This window comes from Microcaecilia unicolor, chromosome 5 (genome assembly GCF_901765095.1).
Source record: "Microcaecilia unicolor chromosome 5, aMicUni1.1, whole genome shotgun sequence".
Classification (NCBI taxonomy): domain Eukaryota; kingdom Metazoa; phylum Chordata; class Amphibia; order Gymnophiona; family Siphonopidae; genus Microcaecilia; species Microcaecilia unicolor.
Genome location: NC_044035.1, coordinates 358,720,194 through 358,740,442, shown reverse-complemented (window position 1 = coordinate 358,740,442; position 20,249 = coordinate 358,720,194). Strand labels below are relative to the sequence as shown.

The 20,249-nt window shown below is 42.5% G+C and overlaps 1 protein-coding gene across 1 annotated transcript in view; it reads right to left on the bottom strand.

Moving 5' to 3' along the window:
- Window positions 1-543: 543 nt before the first annotated feature.
- TCF25 (transcription factor 25) overlaps window positions 544-20,249 on the bottom strand; it is a 66,886-nt gene continuing 47,180 nt past the window's right edge. Inside the window, exons 17-18 of the mRNA XM_030204618.1 lie at window positions 8,334-8,406; window positions 544-742 (exon numbers count right to left, since the gene is read on the bottom strand). Coding sequence (XP_030060478.1) covers window positions 575-742; window positions 8,334-8,406 — 241 coding nt within the window. The 3' untranslated portion in view covers window positions 544-574. The remainder of the gene's footprint in view (window positions 743-8,333; window positions 8,407-20,249) is intronic.

Below are 20,249 nucleotides of genomic sequence, written 5' to 3'. Positions count from 1 at the left end.
CCTCCTTCCCGTTCACATTAATTGATTTGATTTGCTTATTTATTTTTTGTCTATTAGATTGTAAGCTCTTTGAGCAGGGACTGTCTTTCTTCTATGTTTGTGCAGCGCTGCGTACGCCTTGTAGCGCTAAAGAAATGCTAAATAGTAGTAGTAGAAGGCACAAAAAAGGCACTTGTAGGACAGATGATCACACATGAGGCATGACCACTTTTAGAAGAGAGAAGGGGCACAAAAATTCTGATTAATTATAGCTAAAAGGACCAAAAGAATCAGCAACTAGAAACCTGAGGTGCAGGGGGCAGTCCTTTTCTCCAAAACTTAAGACCACTGACTTCTTAAGCCTCCTGCTGCACCAGCAAGGTAAAATCTTGATGACACTTCAGCCAGAAACACATTTATACATATAGTCTTAGTTATGTCCCTGAAAGGAGCCACCATTCTAAAATGTCTTCAGAAACATTTCATGACATTTATAAGCATGAAAAATATGTCCACAAGAAAAAATAAAATCAAATATTCAGCATTATCCTGACCATTTATTAAATTATAACAGAAGTGAAAATCGGTCTAGAGCTCAGTCCCAGTCCCCGTCCCCCTCAGCGTCCGGATTATCCTCTCGTGGAGGCTCCTGAAATTGGATATTTGCCAGCATATCCCGCATGGCAGCCATCAGTCTGTTCACACCCTGGTTCAGGTCCCGCCCTGCGTCAGCATCTTCACCAGCAGCAGGCCGGAGCTCCCCCTGTAAGACACAGCCAGATACAGTCACTTACTGTCAGGGCTGAGGCCCTCCATAATTCACAGTCCATCAAGAGCACAGGCTAAGCTCCCTCTACAACACACAGCAGCTGTGTAATCACGTAGGAATTCAATGAATCAAACTCTGTTCAAACAAGAAGAACAGATGTTGGCCAGGTCTCGCTGATGGCGTGTTAACACAGTAGAGCCATGAACACAGTTGCTAGAGTTGTCAGAAGCAGTGGTACAGAACTGTCCTGCTTGTTCTTGCTCTGGTCTGCTCACCTCTGCAGCAGCAAAAGACATCTTACTTCCACCTATCATAGCCAAAAGACCAAAAGGTAGTATCCCCACAAGCATCTCATCTGCCATGATGCCAAGGTTGGTGCTGGTGGCATGAAGGGAAGTCATTATGAAATCCCCCTGAAAGGCTGCAAACAGCAGGCCAAGCAGGCTCCCCTCCTCCTCCTTTTCATGGACCCTGCCGCCACTACTTAGAAACAAGCTCAGTGGCTGGGGGATGACACTCCCTCTTTGCCTCCAAGCAGCCTCATGGCAGATGCCTCTGGCGACCTATATTTTTAAGTCTTGTTCAGAGAGTAACTATGTGGAATATGGCTCCCTGGTTTGCATGGGGTGAGCTAGCTGGAGTGGTTGGGAAGCGAGACTGCTAAAGCCAAAAGTGAGGGACTTGAGAATCTAGGTAAAGACAAGGTAGGGGAGATGGGAAGAGGAGGGGAGACTAGAGAAAGGGAGACTGGCGGGGACTCAGGCCATCTTATACATCCTGTATACAATTACCAGTTTCTCGTGAAACTGCATTTTCATATGTGGCTCCCAAACTCTGGAATACACGTCCCCTAGCACTAAAAACTGAACCTTTGTACTTTGCGTTTAAGAAACTTCTCAAAACATGGCTCTTCCAACAGGTTTTTAACCCTGGAATTCTCTAATCCTTTACCCCCTCAGTCTCTCTTGCCTCTCTTCTTCAGCTGTCTGCTCTGCTATGAACTTTTTGAAAAATTTCTAAACCTCCTAGCTGCTACTTTGTGACTGGCGGTGTATCAAACCTTGTAAAATAAATAGTAATAATAATAATAATGGTGATAGCTGTGCCTACGGGAAAAAACATACAAAATTGCCTCTTACCATAACAACCCTATTTATTACTCAGTACCTACCATATATGTAACCACGTGATGTATATATACACCATAATCTGTTCCATTCATGTTATATTCCATGTTTGTTTACCATGTATGTAAGCACCTTAACGCAATACTATTTGTAATTTCTGTTACCCGGAAATGGCAACTGCCATTACGGCAAATGTAAGCCACATTGAGCCTGCAAATTGGTGGGAAAATGTGGGATACAAATGCTACAAATAATAATAACAATAATAACAACCTTAATAAAATCACCAAAAAAGTTAATGGTCTAGAAAAAAAATCTTTAAAACAAATGCCTTTTCTCACATGGATTGTTTCAGATTATTTATTTAGACCACACTATTTAATATTCTAGGTGGTTTACAAAAATAACATCCATAATAAATTCATACAAAAACAATTTCTTCAATACAAAAACTAAAACAAAACTAAAAACTTACAAGAACACGAGGACTGCCAGTGGTTAGAGCAGCAGACTGGGAACCAGAGAAGCCAGGTTCAAATCCTTCTGCCACTGCTACCCCTTGTGTCCCTGAGCAAGTCACTCTGCCCTCCATTGTCTTAAGTACAACTTAGATTGTGAGTGCAGTGGGGACAAAGAAATAACTCATTTACTTGAGCATGGAGCTTGTCTTGAGCTCGGATTTACAAAGATGAGCAATTAAATCTAAATGTCAAATCCAATGATTGTTTTTATTTTGAAAACACAGTCTTTTCTGCAGGCCTAGTCCCGGGTCTCAGGATTTAAGGTGAATCAGACCTTGTCTTGGTTTGAGTCAAGGGTCCTCATCAGGCTCTCTTCCTCACTTCAGGAGGTAATGAAAAAGTTTATTTGGGGGGTCAAGAAGTTCATGCTTTCCCATCAGGTTCTCTTTCAAGATGTTGCTAGTGGAGCTCTGGGTGAATTATAGAGCGGCCCAAGGGCGTTCAGCGATTGAATGGTTTCAAAATAATCTTGACATTCTCATGGATATTGGAAGCAATAGCTATTTTCGTCAGGCATAGACTTCAATAGGAACATAAACTGGGTGTTACATATACACCAGAGGACTGGGACTCCATTGAATGGCCCCTGACGAAAACAGCTATTTTTTTAAAAATTACATTTGTAACCTGCTCTTTCCCACTCATGGCAGGCTCAATGCGGCTTACATGGGGCAATGGAGAGTTAAGTGACTTCCCCAGAGTCACAAGGAGCTGCCTGTGCCTGAAGTGGGAATCGAACTCAGTTCCTCAGTTCCCCAGGACCAAAGTCCACCACCCTAACCACTAGGCCACTCCTCCACTGTTGCTACTATTTGAGATTCTATATGGAATGTTGCTATTCCACTAGCAACATTCCATGTAGAAGTCGGCCATTGCAGATCACCAATGTGGCCGTGCAGGCTTCTGCTTCTGTCAGACTCACAGAAACAGAAGCCTGCGCAGCCTTCTACATGGAATGTTACTAGTGGAATAGCAACATTCCATGTAGAATCTCCAATAGTAGCAACATTCCATGTAGAATCTCTCCAATAGTATCTATTTTATTTTTGTTACATTTGTATCCCGCGCTTTCCCACTCATGGCAGGCTCAATGCGGCTTACATGGGGCAATGGAGGGTTAAGTGACTTGCCCAGAGTCACAAGGAGCTGCCTGTGCCTGAAGTGGGAATCGAACTCAGTTCCTCAGGACCAAAGTCCACCACCCTAACCACTAGGCCACTCCTCTACTATTGCTTCCAATATCTGCAAGAATAATGGCAAGATTATTTGTCACTGGTAACTTACCCCAGATCGTCTCCACTGTTGGTTATCCTCAGACGTCTGCATTATGTTGGAGAGGATGTGGAGCTCAGGGCAACATTTGGTGGTCATGCCCGAAAGCCATTGCATTTTGGAAATCCATCCGCTTCCAAATATTGTGGATAACTGGTTTGAGAGTTTCCTGGGATTTCCCTGTTGAATAGAGTGATCCCAGGACTTCGGAAATATCGGACTTCACCTTAGCAGCTGCTTGGAAGACACCAGGGGTCCCACTTATAGCTAAGTGGAGATCTCGACTTTATACTGTATATAAACTGGAGAAGACAACTGCTATTAGGCAAAATTCTTTTAAGACCTGGGTAAAGGATTGGTGATCTGTGCGTAATTCCAGTTTTGTCTTTTCTTGTGTTATTATACTTTTAGGGCTCCAGTGTCTTCCTTTACCTTTGTTTTCCCTTCTTCCTCCTTTGTTTCTATTTTTCCTTTTTCTTTAATATTGTTTAATTAAAACAAGACTATACATATTAGAGGTTTTCTTAGCTTCAAGAACATGTTGTGTTTTTCCCTTGAGCAGATTGTGCATTGTACTTGGAAGTATTTCTCTTTGTTCACTGTAACAAAGACCTCGTTAAAATAAAAAAAAAAAATAGAAAAGAAAACACAGTCTTTCGAAGAAACTGCTAATCACCTTTGATCTATCTTTTCAAAAAAGGTTTCTGAAAGAGCTATATTTATATTGAAGGACAGACTCTTCCATTTTTCTTATGAACTGTGTTATTCACGGAATTTTCTGTAGAATAGATAGAAATCCTGTTAGCTGTTTGCTATTAGTCATGCATTGGCAGTCTGTTTCCCCAACTGTATTGAATGTTCTGTGAAGCAGACCTCATGTTGCCCAAATGACAGCGCCTACTGGAGAAAGTCCATCGCTAAACAGATACCCACAGAAAGGCCCAGACCTTCATGCAGCCCCTATCACTGTAATGAAACACACTTTATCATGTCTTCACTCCCAGTCCCTGAACTTGTAGGAGCGAAACAAGCACTATATGTGTTCCTATACAGAAAAGATATATGGGATTATAATATATGGCACTATCCAGAATTAGCAACCAGACCATCAGGTGCAGACTCAGTTATTCCAATTTTTGTTGCTAAACCCTGTTATTTGCTGGAGCTGTGACCTTGCATACAGGTGAAGACTGCTGACAAGAATCCCGGATGTGCTAGAATAACATTAGCATTGATGTCATGTCTCTTGGAATTACCCTTGCAGCTGGACAGACGTTGTGGCTGGCAAATTGTACATTGTTTATGAAACCGTAATACAAACGTACATGGCACACATATAACCTGATACAAACTTCTAGCAGATGGAAGCGTGTTCCTCAGATGTTCAGTCAGCTTCAGCGCAGTCTGCTCCTTGGATGGAACGTCAACACAGCAGCCTTTTGCCTCAGATAAGAGCCCCTTTTTATACAGAAATCATGGATTTCAGCTGTGCCAATTATGTACATTCTAGCCTTGGGGGTGAGTCGCACATAACACTGTTATCCCCATTGTTATGATTTCATGGCCCCAGCTTCTTGTCAATGTGGAGCCAGCGAAACAATGCTGGGGCCATGATGTGACCAAAATAGGAGAGCTTTTGTTTTGCTACCTTTGTCTCCAGCGAGATTTTGGTTTGATACGTTCCAGAACTGCTTGGTTTGTTATTTTGGCTGTCCGTAGGATGCATAACAGTTGTCTCCAGCACCATAATTCAAATGCATCAATTTTTCGCCTGCCTTTCTCAGCAGCCATATGTTGCTATTGGGAAGATGATTGCGCTGACCAGTCTACATTTGGTTACCAGGCTGATGTCCTTGCTCTTCCAGATATTGTTTATGCTGACCATCACACTTCTTCCAAGTGTCAGCCATCTCTTGATCTCAGGGGTGCACTCACCATCGTGATTAATTTTTGAGCCAAGAAAGATGAAATCTTTGACAACTTCACTTTCTTCATTGTTGATCTTGATGTCAACGTTCACATTTTTTTTTTTGCTGCTGTCATGATCTTTGTCTTTTTGATGTTCAGGTGCAGTCCAACCTTATCACTTTCTTCTTTGACTTTCCTGATCAGATGTTCAAGATCCTTCTTGTTTTCAACCAGCGGGGTGGTATCATCAGCATATCGGAGGTTGCTGATGTTTCTGCCACCTATTTTCACGCCAATCTTGGACTCATCCAGGCCTGCTCAGCGCATGACGGTTTCAGCATATATGTTGAATGCTGCTGGTGACAGAATGCATCCTTGTCATGTGTCCTTTCCAATCTTGAACCAATCTTTGTTTCCATATGACGTTCAGACTGTAGCTTCTTGATCTTGCTAGAGTGATCTTATGAGTTCAATCAGATGTGGTGGTGTGCCCATCTCCTCCAGGCAAGTCCAGAGCTCGTTGTGCTCAAGCACATCAAATGCCTTGGTTGTGAACTTAGTTCTTTCTATTATTTAGGGCATAGTGAGCTTGGATCTAAGGATAAGAAAGAACACCTTTGCTTCTGAGACTACTTCATTCACTAAGGCCAAGTGTCAGGTTGTATCTATATGCGCTCACAGACATGCATGACTTTGCAAATAGAGGAAGGGGAAATGCCCCCCCCCCCCCAGAAAGCAAGTAAAATAGGTCTTTATTGGAAGAACACTGAAAACCCTCGAGTGCTGCTTCACCCCTCCCTTCACTTTCCCTGGATCCTCCACTCTGTTTTGTGCCTTTTATGTACTGAAAAAGCACCAACAAAACACTGATATTTTGTGCTCTCAAGAACTCTTACTTAGCTGGAAAATAAACATCGACACTTACAATTTATAAACAGCTAAGAATCACATGTTGGGTTCTAAAGACTAGTTTCAAATTTACACTATTCACTTCTCCTATCAGGGGAAGCGCAGACTGCTGACGGCCTGCTTGTAGAGGGGATGACTGACTAAACTTTTTGTATTCATAGAACCTAATTGTCTTTTCATGACTCCAGCCAGACCGCCCCAGACACAGACACACATAGACTCATTCCTCGTTTTACCTTACAGGTTGCTTATCATAAGAAATGTACATGCAACTGAAACATTTCCCATGTCGTATGTCATTTTTACCCAAAACAGAAAATAAAACACAATTTGAGATTATTATTTTTTTTTTACAGTGGTATTTATTTGTTGCATTTGTATCCCACAGGCTCAATGTGGCTTACATAATTTTGTTATTACATTGTCATTCCAGGCTATCAGATACAGTTATTAGTAAGGTGTAGAGATTTAGAAAGAGAAGAAAGAAGGAAGTGATTAGGAGATAAGTATAGAAGGTGGACTTTCAAACTGGGTGGGTTGGTGAAGTGGATCAGTGAGGCTATAGGTTCTCTTTGTAGGCCTTGTTGAAGAAATATGTCTTCAGAGATTTGCGAAAGTTAGTTATTTCGTCGATTGTTTTCAGGTCTGTAGGTAATGCATTCCATAACTGCATGCTCATGTAAGAGAAGGTAGTTGCATGCATCAGCTTGTATTTTAGTCCTTTACAGCTGGGGAAGTGCAGATTGAGAAATTTGCGGGATGATCTTGTGGCGTTTCTGGAAGGTAGGTCCACGAGGTTTAGCATGTAGATTGGGGCGTCTGCGTGAATGATTTTGTGTACAATCGTGCAGATCTTGAACGCAATGCGTTCCTTAAGTGGGAGCCAGTGAAGTTTCTCTCTTAGGGGTTTTGCACTTTCATATTTAGTTTTTCCAAATATGAGTCTTGCGGCAGTATTCTGGGCTGTTTGGACATTTTTGATAGTCTGTTCTTTGCAGCCAGCGTACAGTGCATTGCAGTAGTATCACCAATGCTCACTATTGCTTGATAAGGGGCAATATTTATCACTAGATACAATACTGAAAAACAGTATGCATTATTGTGATTGGCAGCATGGCCCCAGAACAAAAAAAAAAAAAAAAAAAGAGGTAAAAACCTGATTAAAACAATAAAAAGGCCATAAACAACAATGGAAAAGAAAACATTTTGGCCTGCACACCCCAATTCATCAGAATCCCAAATGGGAAGAACACTCTGAATTACTTGTAAGGGTAATGGTATTTGATATTCCACCTTTCTGTGGTACAATCAACGTGAAGAAAGCAGTTTACAATTATTATATGCAGGCAGGTACTTTCTGTCTCTAGTGGCTCACAATCTAAATATTATACCTGGAGCAATGGAGGGTTAAGTGACTTGCCCAGAGTCACAAGGAACTGCAGTAGGAATCAAACCCAGTTCCCCAGGATCTGAGCCCCCTGCAAAATCCACTAGGCTACTCCTCCACTCCACACTTGTATTTCAGGAAAGCAGCTGAAACATGTCCTGTGGTTGTCCTGTAGTTGCAAGGTTAGAAAAACACACGGTATACGGTATAGGATCAGACTATTCATATAGTGGATACCACTTTACAGATAAGTCTCCTACAGACAGTACCACTAAAAATGCTTACAGACCCATTATTATTTTACAGCAGATTTTAAATATTTGGAGAAATTCAGTTGCTTATCAAAAACAGTTTCCTGGTTTATACTCTGTCCCTCATGGATTCATTACTGCCCGCGCCCAATCAGGGTAGAGGAAGCTAACACACACTTGCTAAAGTAATGGGAAATTCTTTAAACGTACCTGCACGTTAAAATTTGGCAACAGAGATCGGAAAAAGAGAGATAAACTGCTTTCATTGGATGGATGACTTGTCCTGGAAGGAAAAGAAAACAAATGCAGCTTAGTTCAGTTAATTAGCACTCTGTGAGCTTAAGTCCTGCTGGGGAAGGAAGAGAAGAGGATCCTCTGACTTGGGAGGAGTGGAGGACCATGCAATCATTCCAGTAGGCTGTAGAATGGAGAGTGAGGAATCCCAGCATGCATTATTCTCCTTTAGTTCATGAAAGCCAAGCTGCTTACCTGTAACAGGTGTTCTCCATGGCCATCAGGATAAGTCAGCCACATACTGCTGATCCCATTCAACAGCAAATAAGAACATAAAAATAACCATATAGGGTCAAACCAATGGTCCATCTAGCCCAGTATCCTGCTTCCAACGGTGGCCAATCCAGGTCACAAGTATCTGGCAGAAACCCAAATACTAGCAACATTCCATGTACAACCCCAAAGAATAGCAAGATTCTGGAATCCTAAAGAGTAACAAGATTCCATGTGGAATCTCAAAGAGTAGCAACATTCCATGTACAACCCCAAAGAATAGCAAGATTCTGGAATCCTAAAGAGTAACAAGATTCCATGTGGAATCTCAAGAATAGAAACATTCCATGCTACCAATCCCAGGGCAAGGAGCGGCTTCCCAATGAATACCTAAAACAACAGACCATGGACTTTTCCTCCAGGAACTTGTTCAAACCTTTTTTAAACTTAGATAGGCTAACTGTTGTTACCACATCCTCCGGCAGCGAGTTCCAGAGCTTAACTATTCTTTCAGTTAAAAAATATTTCCTCCTATTTGTTTTAAAAGTATTTTCCATCTCATTTCATTGCGTGTCCCTTGGTCTTTGTACTTTTTGAAAGAGTGAAAAATCGATTCACTTCTACTCGTTCTACACCACTCAGGATTTTATAGACCTCAATCATATTTCCCACCCTCCCTCCCAGCAATCTCTTTTCCAAGCTGAAGAGCGCTAGCCTTTTTAGCCTTTCCTCATATGGGAGGAGTTCCAGATTCTTCTTAGAACCTTTTCTAATTCTGTTATATCTTTTTTTTTTTTTAGATAGGGCGACCAAAACTGAACGCAATAGTCAAGATGAGGTCGTACCATGGAATGATACAGAGGCATTATAATAGTCTTGGTCATATTAACCATCCCTTTCCTAATAAATCCTAGCATCCTGTTTGCTTTTTTGGCTCCTGCCACACACTGGGCAAAAGATTTTACCATATTGTCTACAATGACACCTAGATGTTTTTCTTGAGCGCTGACTCCTAAGATAGACTCTAGCATCAGGTAAGTATGATTTGGATTATTCTTCCCAATGTGCATCACTTTGCATTTGCCCACATTAAATTTCATCTGCCATTTGAGTCAACTTGCTCTCCAAGCGCCCAGAAAAGCCTTGAAGACTTTTCTGAGCATGTGCTATCGTTCCTGCCCCTAGCTTGGCTCTCCTGTTCTGTCAACTTTAGCTGTAGGTAGCTGCAGCCAAAAAGGGGATAGCTGGAGGGTTTTTGTGGCTGACATCCTGCTGTCCACAGCAAACCTCCATTACAGGTAAGCAATGTCTTGTCCCATGAACATGCAAAATGTGTCAGTCATACACCGACTCCCAAGATAAAGATTCTTGCAAGTGGCTATAGCCTTATTCCTTCTTTAGAACCTGTACATACAGCTGTGCTTGCATGAAGTGTTTTTTAAATTTATTTTAAAAACACTATATACAAAATCAGATTCAACTACGTGGTTTGCTCTATTCCATTCTTTTTCTTTTAAAAACCACAAAAAAAGAAAAACAAAACAAGGGAAACTGATTATCAGGGGGTAAATTTTCTCAAGACAAACGAGCACAAAATAATTATTCAAACCCACAGCTCTGAATGAGACACCCAGAAAAATACTGGATTTAAAGTTAAACGGCTGTTCTCTGGCTGCAGCAACTTGGGAAGTGAATGTAAGCGTCTTTGAGTTCCAAAGAGGCTTGCTGGTCATTTCAGTGGCATAGCTATGGGGGTTGGGGACCCCTGACAGCCAAGGTACCTTCGCAGTGGCAAGGGGACAGGGGGAAGCGGTGACAGGGGGCAGAAGCAGCAGGATGGCGGCAATGGGGAGGCAGTAGTGGCCACGAGGGGGCGGAAGTGGCGGCAGGAGGGAGGGCCAAAATGTGGCCCCCCCCATCTTGGGGCTCTGGTCCCCCAGTCAAGTTCTGGCTACACCCCTGGGTCACTGGACTAAACAGCAGAAGAATGATCCCCAAAATTTGCATTCTTAACTTCTTCTTGTGAATGGAGTCTTCCGAGCTCCAGCACTGGGCCATAAGCCCTCCGGTTCCTTGGTATGAGGAAATATCCCAGTGCAACTTGGAGATTGGAACAATTTCTGTGGCTCTCACTCTAAGCAGAGACTGAATCTTTTTGGATGATGGAGATTTGAAGCTGATAACTGCTGCATGTAAATTTTACTACCAATTTGTCATTAGTTATCTTTTGCTCTGACTCTACTTACTAATCTACCCTGGTAGTTACTAACTGCCAGTTCCTAAAGAAGGTCCAAGGTAGTATACAAAATAAGAAATACATAATAAAACAAAACGCAGAATAACAAAGCATACAACATTCATACAAAACAGTCCTAAGATTTTTACGAAATAAAGCACAAGAATTTTCAAGTCTTAAACCGATTGCAAAGAATTCCAATAAAAAGCAGCCTGAAAAGAATACGATTGGTCATCATTTCTTTTAGACATTAAATGATGAAATCGAAGAATAAGGAAGAATATTTTTGTTCTTAAGTTTAAATGTTAACTGAGAAGAAGAATGAAAAAGTAAATCATACAAATAAACTAAAGCTGAACCATGAAGCAGTTACAAAAACCAAACAAGAAACTTTTATAAATAATCCTAGCTTTCAATGGAAACCAGTGAAGACCAACCAGCAGAGGAGTGACCTTATCAAATTTATTATTTTGAAAAATGTGAAATGTGCTTCCCTACTGCCATTTTGACAAATCCTAAACTGGGCATTTTTTCCCCTGATGAATCATGCTTAGGTTCCCTTCATTCTCTGTTAGTATGGCTGACTGAATAACTGTAGACCTGAACACTGCATATGACATTTATGATATGGTAGTTAATGATGGATCAGTAGTATGGCTTAACGTCTTATGGGCTGTGCAATTTCTTAGTCAAGTTGCGATCTAGACCTTCTCTGGATAGTACCTGGATTTCTGTACAGTTAGCTTTAACAACATTCATGATCTTTGACCTTTTTCACCAAAGACAATCTCCCCTTTACAAAGAGCACCTATTAAAGACTCATGTATGACCTCTCTCAAACCTGAAGCCCAGACACATGCGATTCCTACTCTATGAGAAGAGGTTTCAAAAATAATGAAGGCAGAGCAAATGAACTGTTTACCATACTCTTCCAATTCTTGGAAGGTGATGGACATCTTAGACTGAAGATCACAAGGAAGGGATTTTAGGGCATTTTTTTTTTTTTTTTGGGGGGGGGGGGGGCTTATTCCAGCAGCAAGTCACAATACGGTATTAGTTGGAATTAGTGGGTTGCATGGTACCTTGGAAAAACAACTTACCCACTGCATCTAAAATCTGCTCTTTCCCCGGAGAAGAGTTTGAAGGTGCTATGAAAAATCTTAAACCTTTTCAAAGCCAACTGATAAGGACTTCCCTATGAAGAAAGACTAAGGAGGCTAGGGCTTTTCAACTTGGAGAAGAGACGGCAGAGGGGAGACATGATAGAGGTATATAAAATAATGAGGGGAACAGGTGGATGTGAAGCGTCCACGCTTTCCAAAAATACTAGGACTAGGGGGCATGCGATTAAACTACAGTGTAGTAAATTTAAAACAAATTGGAGTAAAGTTTTCTTCACCCAACGTATAATTAAACTCTGGAATTTGTTGCCGGAGAACATGGTGAAGGCGGTTAGCTTGGCAGAGTTTAAAAAGGGGTTAGACGGTTTCCTAAAGGACAAGTCCATAAACCACTACTAAATGGACTTGGGAAAAATCCACAATTCCAGGAATAACATGTACAGAATGTTTGTACGTTTGGGAAGCTTGCCAGGTGCTCTTGGCCTGGATTGGCCGCTGTCATGGACAGGATGCTGGGCTCGATAGACCCTTGGTCTTTTCTCAGTATGGCATTACTTATGTACTTATGAGGCATATTTTCAAAGCACTTAGCCTTCCAAAGTTCCATAGAAATCTATGGAACTTTGGAAGGCTAAGTGCCTTGAAAATATGGATATATGTAACCTAAGCGTTTATTGTACTTCTGTATTATGTACTAGACTTCTACAAATCTAAATTTTGTAACCGCCTTTTTAGCAACATGTAAGCCATATTGAACCTGCCATATGGTGGGAAAATGTGGGATACAAATGCAATAAATAAATATATACAAAGCTGGATGATCTGCAAAACCAAACAGCTCTATACTAAACAATAAGATGCCTTAAAATCCAATATTATCCCCAGTACTCTGGACTTACTATCAACTGTAAAGATGTTCCTGGAAAGGAGAACCACGCTTTCAGAAGCAACTTTTTGTTGATCGCCAAACCAAAGTAATTTTGTTTTCCCGAGTATTTAGCTTAAGAAAATTTGCTGTTGTCCAATGGAGTTATTTCTTTCCAGTTTTTTAACGAATTGTGGTGGTACACGGCGGCGGTGTCCCCTTCCCCCCTTATTTGTCCTTTTTTAGAACCTCCGCTGCAGAATATTAGGTTTCATCCCATATACATGGGGTAGCTATTCACCAGCAGGTTGGTGAAAACTGTAGCATTTGTTGATGACATATCTGTTATTTTGGTGTTAGACAAAATACACAGGAACCTTCCTTCTTAAATGTATGATGTAGGCTAACAAACACTGGAAGCACTTGAGCACGATGTAGAGTTAAGATACACAGTAACCCATCTCAGTTAAGTCACTGCTCTGTGTAAGGTACCTTGCGTATCATGCATATGTATGTGTACAAAGCAAACGCATGGCCAGCTGTGAAGAAATATTATCCCCATTAGCTTATGTGGCAAACATTGAACTGCACAGAAAAGATTAAGAACTAAGAAACAAAAAAATATCCTATATAATAAAAAGCACCTCCAACGTTCTGATGCTGACTCCGTGGCAGTGAATTTTGAAAGGTTCGTGCTCCTGCTGTAATGACATCACGTACTTCCGGGTTTGTCAGAAACAGCACTGACCAACCACAGGATAGCAGCACGAGGCACAACCTCAAAGTCTATAGCCTTTCCTTCCAGTTCGTTCCCTCAGAGTCCTGCCCTCATGGAAAGAGGAAATTACGTCAGAAGGCAGGACTCTGAGGGAACAAATTCGAAGGGAAGGGTACAAACGGGCAGGGCTTTCAAAGACACGGCCGCTTCGACGGAGGTAAACAGGGGAGCGAGGAGACTCGATGGGTGGCTGGAGGGGGGGGGGGGGAGGGGAGAGAGGACAATCGCTGGGTGGCTGGAGGGGGGGCAGGGGAGCGAGGACAATCGCTAGGTGGCTGGAGGGGGGGCAGGGGAGACAGGAGCATCGCTGGGTGGCTGGAGGGGGGGGGGGCAGGGGAGACAGGAGCATCGCTGGGTGGCTGGAGGGGGGCAGGGGACAGAGGAGAATCACTGGGTGGCTGGAAGGGGGGCAGGGGAGAGAGGAGAATCGCTGGGTGGCTACAGAGGGGGGCAGAGGAGAGAGGAGAATCACTGGGTGGCTGGAGGGGGAGCAGGGGAGACACACACACCCAGAAGTCTCACTCTCTGTCACACACACACACGCTCACATTCACTCTCTCTCTCACACACAGTCACTCTCACATTCACTCTCTCTCTCTCTCTCACACACAGTCACTCTCACACACACTCTCTCAAACATACATACTGCGAGAAAAACCTTGCTAGCGCCCGTTTCATTTGTGTCAGAAACGGGCCTGTTTTACTAGTATATATATTAAAAAGTGCTAAAAAACCACAGAAAGGTGGTATATCAAGTCCTATTCCCTTAAACATAACAGACACCATGTTAAAAGTATAATGTAAACAGTAAAAACCATTAACAGGTTAAAATAATAATAACCTGTAATCCCTAAACACTAACACGATAAGAACCAGTTACCTTACCGAAGAGCAGTAGAGCTGCAAAATCCAACACAATGTCGTCATAAGACGTAAAGGATCGGATGCGTGGCTGCGTTAAGTATACTTAAATAGGTCTCAAATCAATATCCATAAGCAGTAAGCCGGCGGGAAAACCACGTGTGTTGTCCCTAATAAAAACGGTTAAAAATGATAACCGGCTAAAGAGATAACTGGTTATAAGCATAATAACAGAATACACGGTTAAAAACATATCACTAAGAGAAATATATAAACAATAAAATGATAAAAAACATTAAATTTCCCATGTTGGCACATAAGGGCATAAAAAAAACAGCAACTAAGGGACTACAGCTGTTGAAAAAAAGAAAAAGAGGGGGTGGGTAGGGTCAAAAAACAAAATATGTATAAAATCTGTTAAAAAGATACATTTAAAAAGGTACCAAAAATGCTAACTTATGACAAAAACCTGCAACTCACTAAAAGTTAGTTCCATTAAAAACAGCAGTTAAAAGGACCACAGCTAATAAAAGGGTTATAAAAACAGAGGTTATATGGGTAAAAAAAGGTGCAAATGGATAAATAAGGTTGGTACAAAAAAAACAAAAGGTGGAGAGGGCTAGTTATAAAAATACTACTATTTATCATTTCTATAGCGCTACTAGACTTACACATCGCTGTAAAATGATCTCAGGTCAATCAAATAAATGACACCACGTGGAGGGGCATAATTGAACGGAAACGCCTATCTCCATGGGCGTTTATCTCCGAGAACGGGCCCGTGAAGGGGCGGGCCGAACCGAATTTTCGAAAAAATGGATGTTTTTGAGCTGGGCGTTTGTTTTTTTTTAGCGATAATGGAAACTAAAAACGCCCAGCTCAAAAACGTCCTAATCCGAGCCATTTGGTCGTGGGAGGGGCCAGGATTGGTAGTACACTGGCCCCCCTGATATGCCAGGACACCAACTGGGCACCCTAGGTCAGTGCGGTGGACTTCAGAAAAAGCTCCCACATGCATAGCTCCCTTACCACGGGTGCTGAGCACCCAACCCCCCTCCCCCAAAACCCACAAATGTACAACACTACCATAGCTCTTAGGGGTGAAGGGGGCACCTACATGTGGGTACAGTGGGTTTTGGAGGCCTCCCATTTACCAGCACAAGTGTTACAGGTGGGGGGGGGGGGGGGGGGTGGGATGGGCCTGGGGCCACCTGGCTGAAGTGCACTGCTGTACCCACTAAAAGTGCTCCAGGGACCTGCATACACGCAGGCCTCTAGGACTGGTTGCTGCTATAAAACATTGGCACACCAGTTGACACCTGAAGACTAATCTCTCCGAAAACGTCCTTTATTGGAATAACCGCCTTTACTCACAGTTAACTGCAGATCAGAGGTTGTGCCCCACTGGCAACGAGTCTCCCTGGTACTGAGATGAGCAGTAGGTCAGAGCTGGCAGAATGCTGTACAATGCCCTCTTTCAGCCACATTCAGGGGAAGAACTAAGTTGTCTAACGTGGCTAACACAGGAAAGGGAACTAAAACTGGCTTACAAAAATGGCCACTACCGCATGGACTACAACAGGAAACACAACAGGGCACACTCTGACCTAGTAGGCGGGGGAAAAGCACCATGGGAGAAGAGCCTACCAACTACCAACATTGTGAGACTGTAACACAAGCTAATGAAATCACGGAGCCCAATACCCTACACCCACCACAATGCAATGCTGATGTGACCCTGTAGTGCACCCGAGAGCCACATCTGACCCAGGGAAAGGCTGTGTCAGGATCGAACACATTCTGCTGTCATGGAGGTGGGTACGGCATTTGAGGCTGGCATACAGGCTGGAAAAAATGTTTTTAAAGTGGGGTTTTTTTTGGTGGCAGGGGGTTAGTGACCACTGGGGGAGTCCGGGGAGGTTATCCCCGATTCCCTCCAGTGGTCATCTGGGCAGTTGGAGCACTTTTTTGGGACTTGTTCGTGAAAAAAAAGGGTCCAAAAAAAGTGACCCAAAATCGCGGTAAAAACGCCTTTTTTTTCGATTATCAGCTAAAGACGCCCATCTCTCCTCGGCTGATAACCACGCCCCAGTTCCGCCTCCACCACGCCCCCGTCAACTTTATTCGTTCCCGCGACGGAGTGCAGTTGGAAACGCCCAAAATCGGCTTTCGATTATACCGATTTGGGCGCCTTTGCGAGACAAACGTCTATCTCCCGATTTAGGTCGCACTTTAGGCGTTTTTCTCTTTCGAAAATAAGCTGGATACGATAGCAGGACACGTTTACCTGCTCCTACCCTAGTTAAGATAAAGTTCAAGCAACTTTCTTTAAACTAGTCCCTTATTTTCTAGTTCCTGCTACTCTATCTTATCTATCCTGTATGTTCCATCTTTGATTACACCGTATGCTATTAAAATATTTTAGTGTGTTGACAATGTTAGTATACTATGCCATACTTTGTATTGTTTGAATATTTTTACTGCTGTAATTCATTCTCTATTGTTTATGTTTAACTTATTTTTGCTGTACACCACCTTGAGTGAATTCCTTCAAAAAGGCGTTAAATAAATCCTATTAAATAAATCAAACAAACTCAGAGTTCAATCCTGAAGGTGCAAGAGTTCCCAAGAAACAGTTGGTCCTTTGTTCTTCTTTCAGCAAATGTTGGTCTGTATCACCTCCTCTCTGATTTGTGAAGAACTTTGTATACAAAAGGTGTGCCAGCATTCAATTATTGGTACAGACAGGATGTTGAGACCAATACAACTCCTATACTCTATTATTCTGGTCTTCGCGATGCGTTTGGTTTTGCCCACATTGGCAGGGGTATAGTCCAAAAAGGTGATTCACTTAAACATTCATCCCATTGTAACACTGTGTCATATATATCATCCGATGCCCCTGCCAACTTCTTAGAGGTCGGGTTTATTCTTTCGCCCACTTCCAAGAACGTTATCATATCTCTCCTTCGGATTATCTAGTTTATTTACAGGTTAAACACTACATCACCTTCTCCCCTAGAGAGTTTTTCACCACTGATGTAACAGAGTGAGTGGAGGGGCTTTTCTTTCTTTATGGTGACCAAACGCCAAGGTTTCTTTTTACTACAAGGTGATGCATAAGGCTTTGGCACAACAGAGTTACCAGTGTTGGGCAGGTGATTGGTCCTGTGATTTGGAAGTGTAGGTTACAGAGGAAGTATTGAGGGGCCTTTTTATGTAAACCTCCGACTAAGTTGACTTATGTATCCTAAAGTGAATACAAATTTATTCACAGAGCTTACATCTCAAAGACAGCGTGCTTGATGGGGATTGCTTTAGTTGATACTTGTTTTGAAATGTGGTGCTCCTTCTGCTTCCTTGGGTCACATGTTTTGGACCTCTGCTAATGTGTAGCAGTTTTTCAAGGATTTGCTTCAGTGAGTTGTGAATATCTTGGACATTACTTTTCCCCTTGCTGTACAGATTCTTTTATTTTGGAAGATTTTGGAACCAGTTTGGACTGCTATGCCACATCGAATACACAGTTGGATACTTAATTATTGACATCTCACTTTGGGATTTTTTCTACAGCTGCCAGACCTGGATAAAAACACACCGGGTCTGCGGTGTTGATGATGGTGGCTCATCATTTGGGAGGGGGGGAGGAGAAGGGAGAGGGGATATGGGTAGTGTGTGTATGTGTGGGGGGGAGTTACGATATTAAAAGTTTGTATATCAAAACATTTTTTTTTATTGTCTTGCTGGTTATTTTGTGTTTTTTGTTATTAATAAAGATGATTAAAACAAAATGGAGTAGGGGCCTACTTTCCATTTCGAGGTCAAGAAGATTTTGTAAGGTGGCCTGTACCACCATCTTCTTGGCTGGAGCATGACACAGATATCAAAGAGGAGTCCGAGAAGTCGGGAATGTAACCCTGACTGATCACATTTGAAATCCACTGGTCGAATGTGATTTGGGTCCATTCTTCTTCAAAATGAGTCAATTGTCCACCTATTTACCCCAGCAAGGAATGGACCCTGAAGCCATCATTGTAGACTGTGGGAGGACTCAGAGGTGTTGGGGAGCTTGGTTCGAGGTCTTCCTGTCCCCATGAAAGGAAGATTGTTATACCTCAAAGCAGGACTACTGAAAAGTCCCCAAGCAACCTGGTCTGTACCGCCTAGTGTACTGAAGCCTGCCATGATGTGTGTTTGGGCTTATCTTTCGTTAATCTCTGTGGCTTGGGTTCCCCCAAGTTATTTAACAATATTTCTAGCTCTTTGCTAAAAAAACAAAGTATCCCTGAACTTGAAGGAAATTCTACTGATCTGGGTCTTAGAAGCTGTTATCTGCAGACCAATTCCTCAGCCATAAAAGACATCTAAATGACACCATCAACATGCCTCTTGCCAAAGTTTTAAGAAGATCATAGAGGGTGTCTGCCACATAAGCTAGACTCATTTCCAGATGAGCCACATCCTTCGACGACTATACTTTATCCAACTGAGAAAATCCATGCCCCTGGTTGGATCCAGTGAAGACACACAGGCCCTGCATACCGCTGCTTGGAGAGCTAAAGCAAAAATTCCGAACACCAGCTTTAGCAAGGAATCCAATTTTCAATCTTGCACATTTCTAAGTAGAGATCCTCCTACCAGAATACAGTGAAACCTCGGTTTTCGTCGGTTTCGGATTTCGTTGATTTTTTCGACTAGAAATTTGTCTCGGTTTTCGTCGGTTGCCTCAGATTTCGTCGAAAAAGAAGGACGTCCATCTCCCAATTTGTATCGGAAGATGGACATCCTTCTCCCGATTTTGGGCGTCCTCGTTAATTGCCTCAGTTTTCGTTGGTTTCGGATTTCGTCGATTGTTTTCGGACGGATTATCGACGATAACTGAGGTTTCACTGTAGTAGTCTTCTTAGTGATAGCCATAACCAAGGCATCAACCTTAGACTGTTTTAACTTCTCTTCTCATCCTGAATCAAAGTGTAGTAGAGTTTAGGCATAACTTTGCCTATCTTAAAACCCACATCAGAAGAGTTCTACTCTGCTGCTATGAGAGCTTCAATGGCTTGATGTATCAGAAAGGCTTTGGAACACTTTGAGTACCTCGAGGATGGGATTCCTTACTAAGGGAAGGTCCTGGGCCAAAGGCACCAAAAATGCTTAATATTTCCAGGGATCTTGAAATTACTAAGGGGAGATCTTCCCTCTAGAAGAGATAAACTACAGGGTAATCATCTCTCCCTCCTCAACTAGACCTTAAGGAGTCCCCTAGTTCTAAAACTGCAGTTGAGGTAACTGCAAGTCTCAGTCATCCAGCACCTCCAAGCATCTTCTTGAGATGCTGAAATTCTCTTAGTAGGCAGGAGAAACCAAGGGTCTGGATCCCTGACTCCCCTGAGAACACTTTAGAAAAGCCTTATGTAGCAACCAAATACAAACTCCAGAGAAAATAGAACCTCTGATCCCAGTTTTCTCAGAGACAACAGAGGGTAGCAAGATACCTGGAGAGATCTCAGACAAGCTTCCAAACAAGTTCTGGGAGCTCAACTCCTCTGCTGCAGGAGCTGAGATTGCAGCCACCTCTGAGGAACAGCACTAAATGGCCAACGTCCCTGAGGTTTCTTTCAACCCACAGGACTTCATGAAAGAAGCCTCTCCTTCCCTCCCTAACACAAATTTTCTACAAGGAGCAGAGCTCCCCCATGAATGGTACCCAAGGAGGAAGCTTCTGAACAACTCTCCTATTAAGCCTTACCGGTCCCTGCAC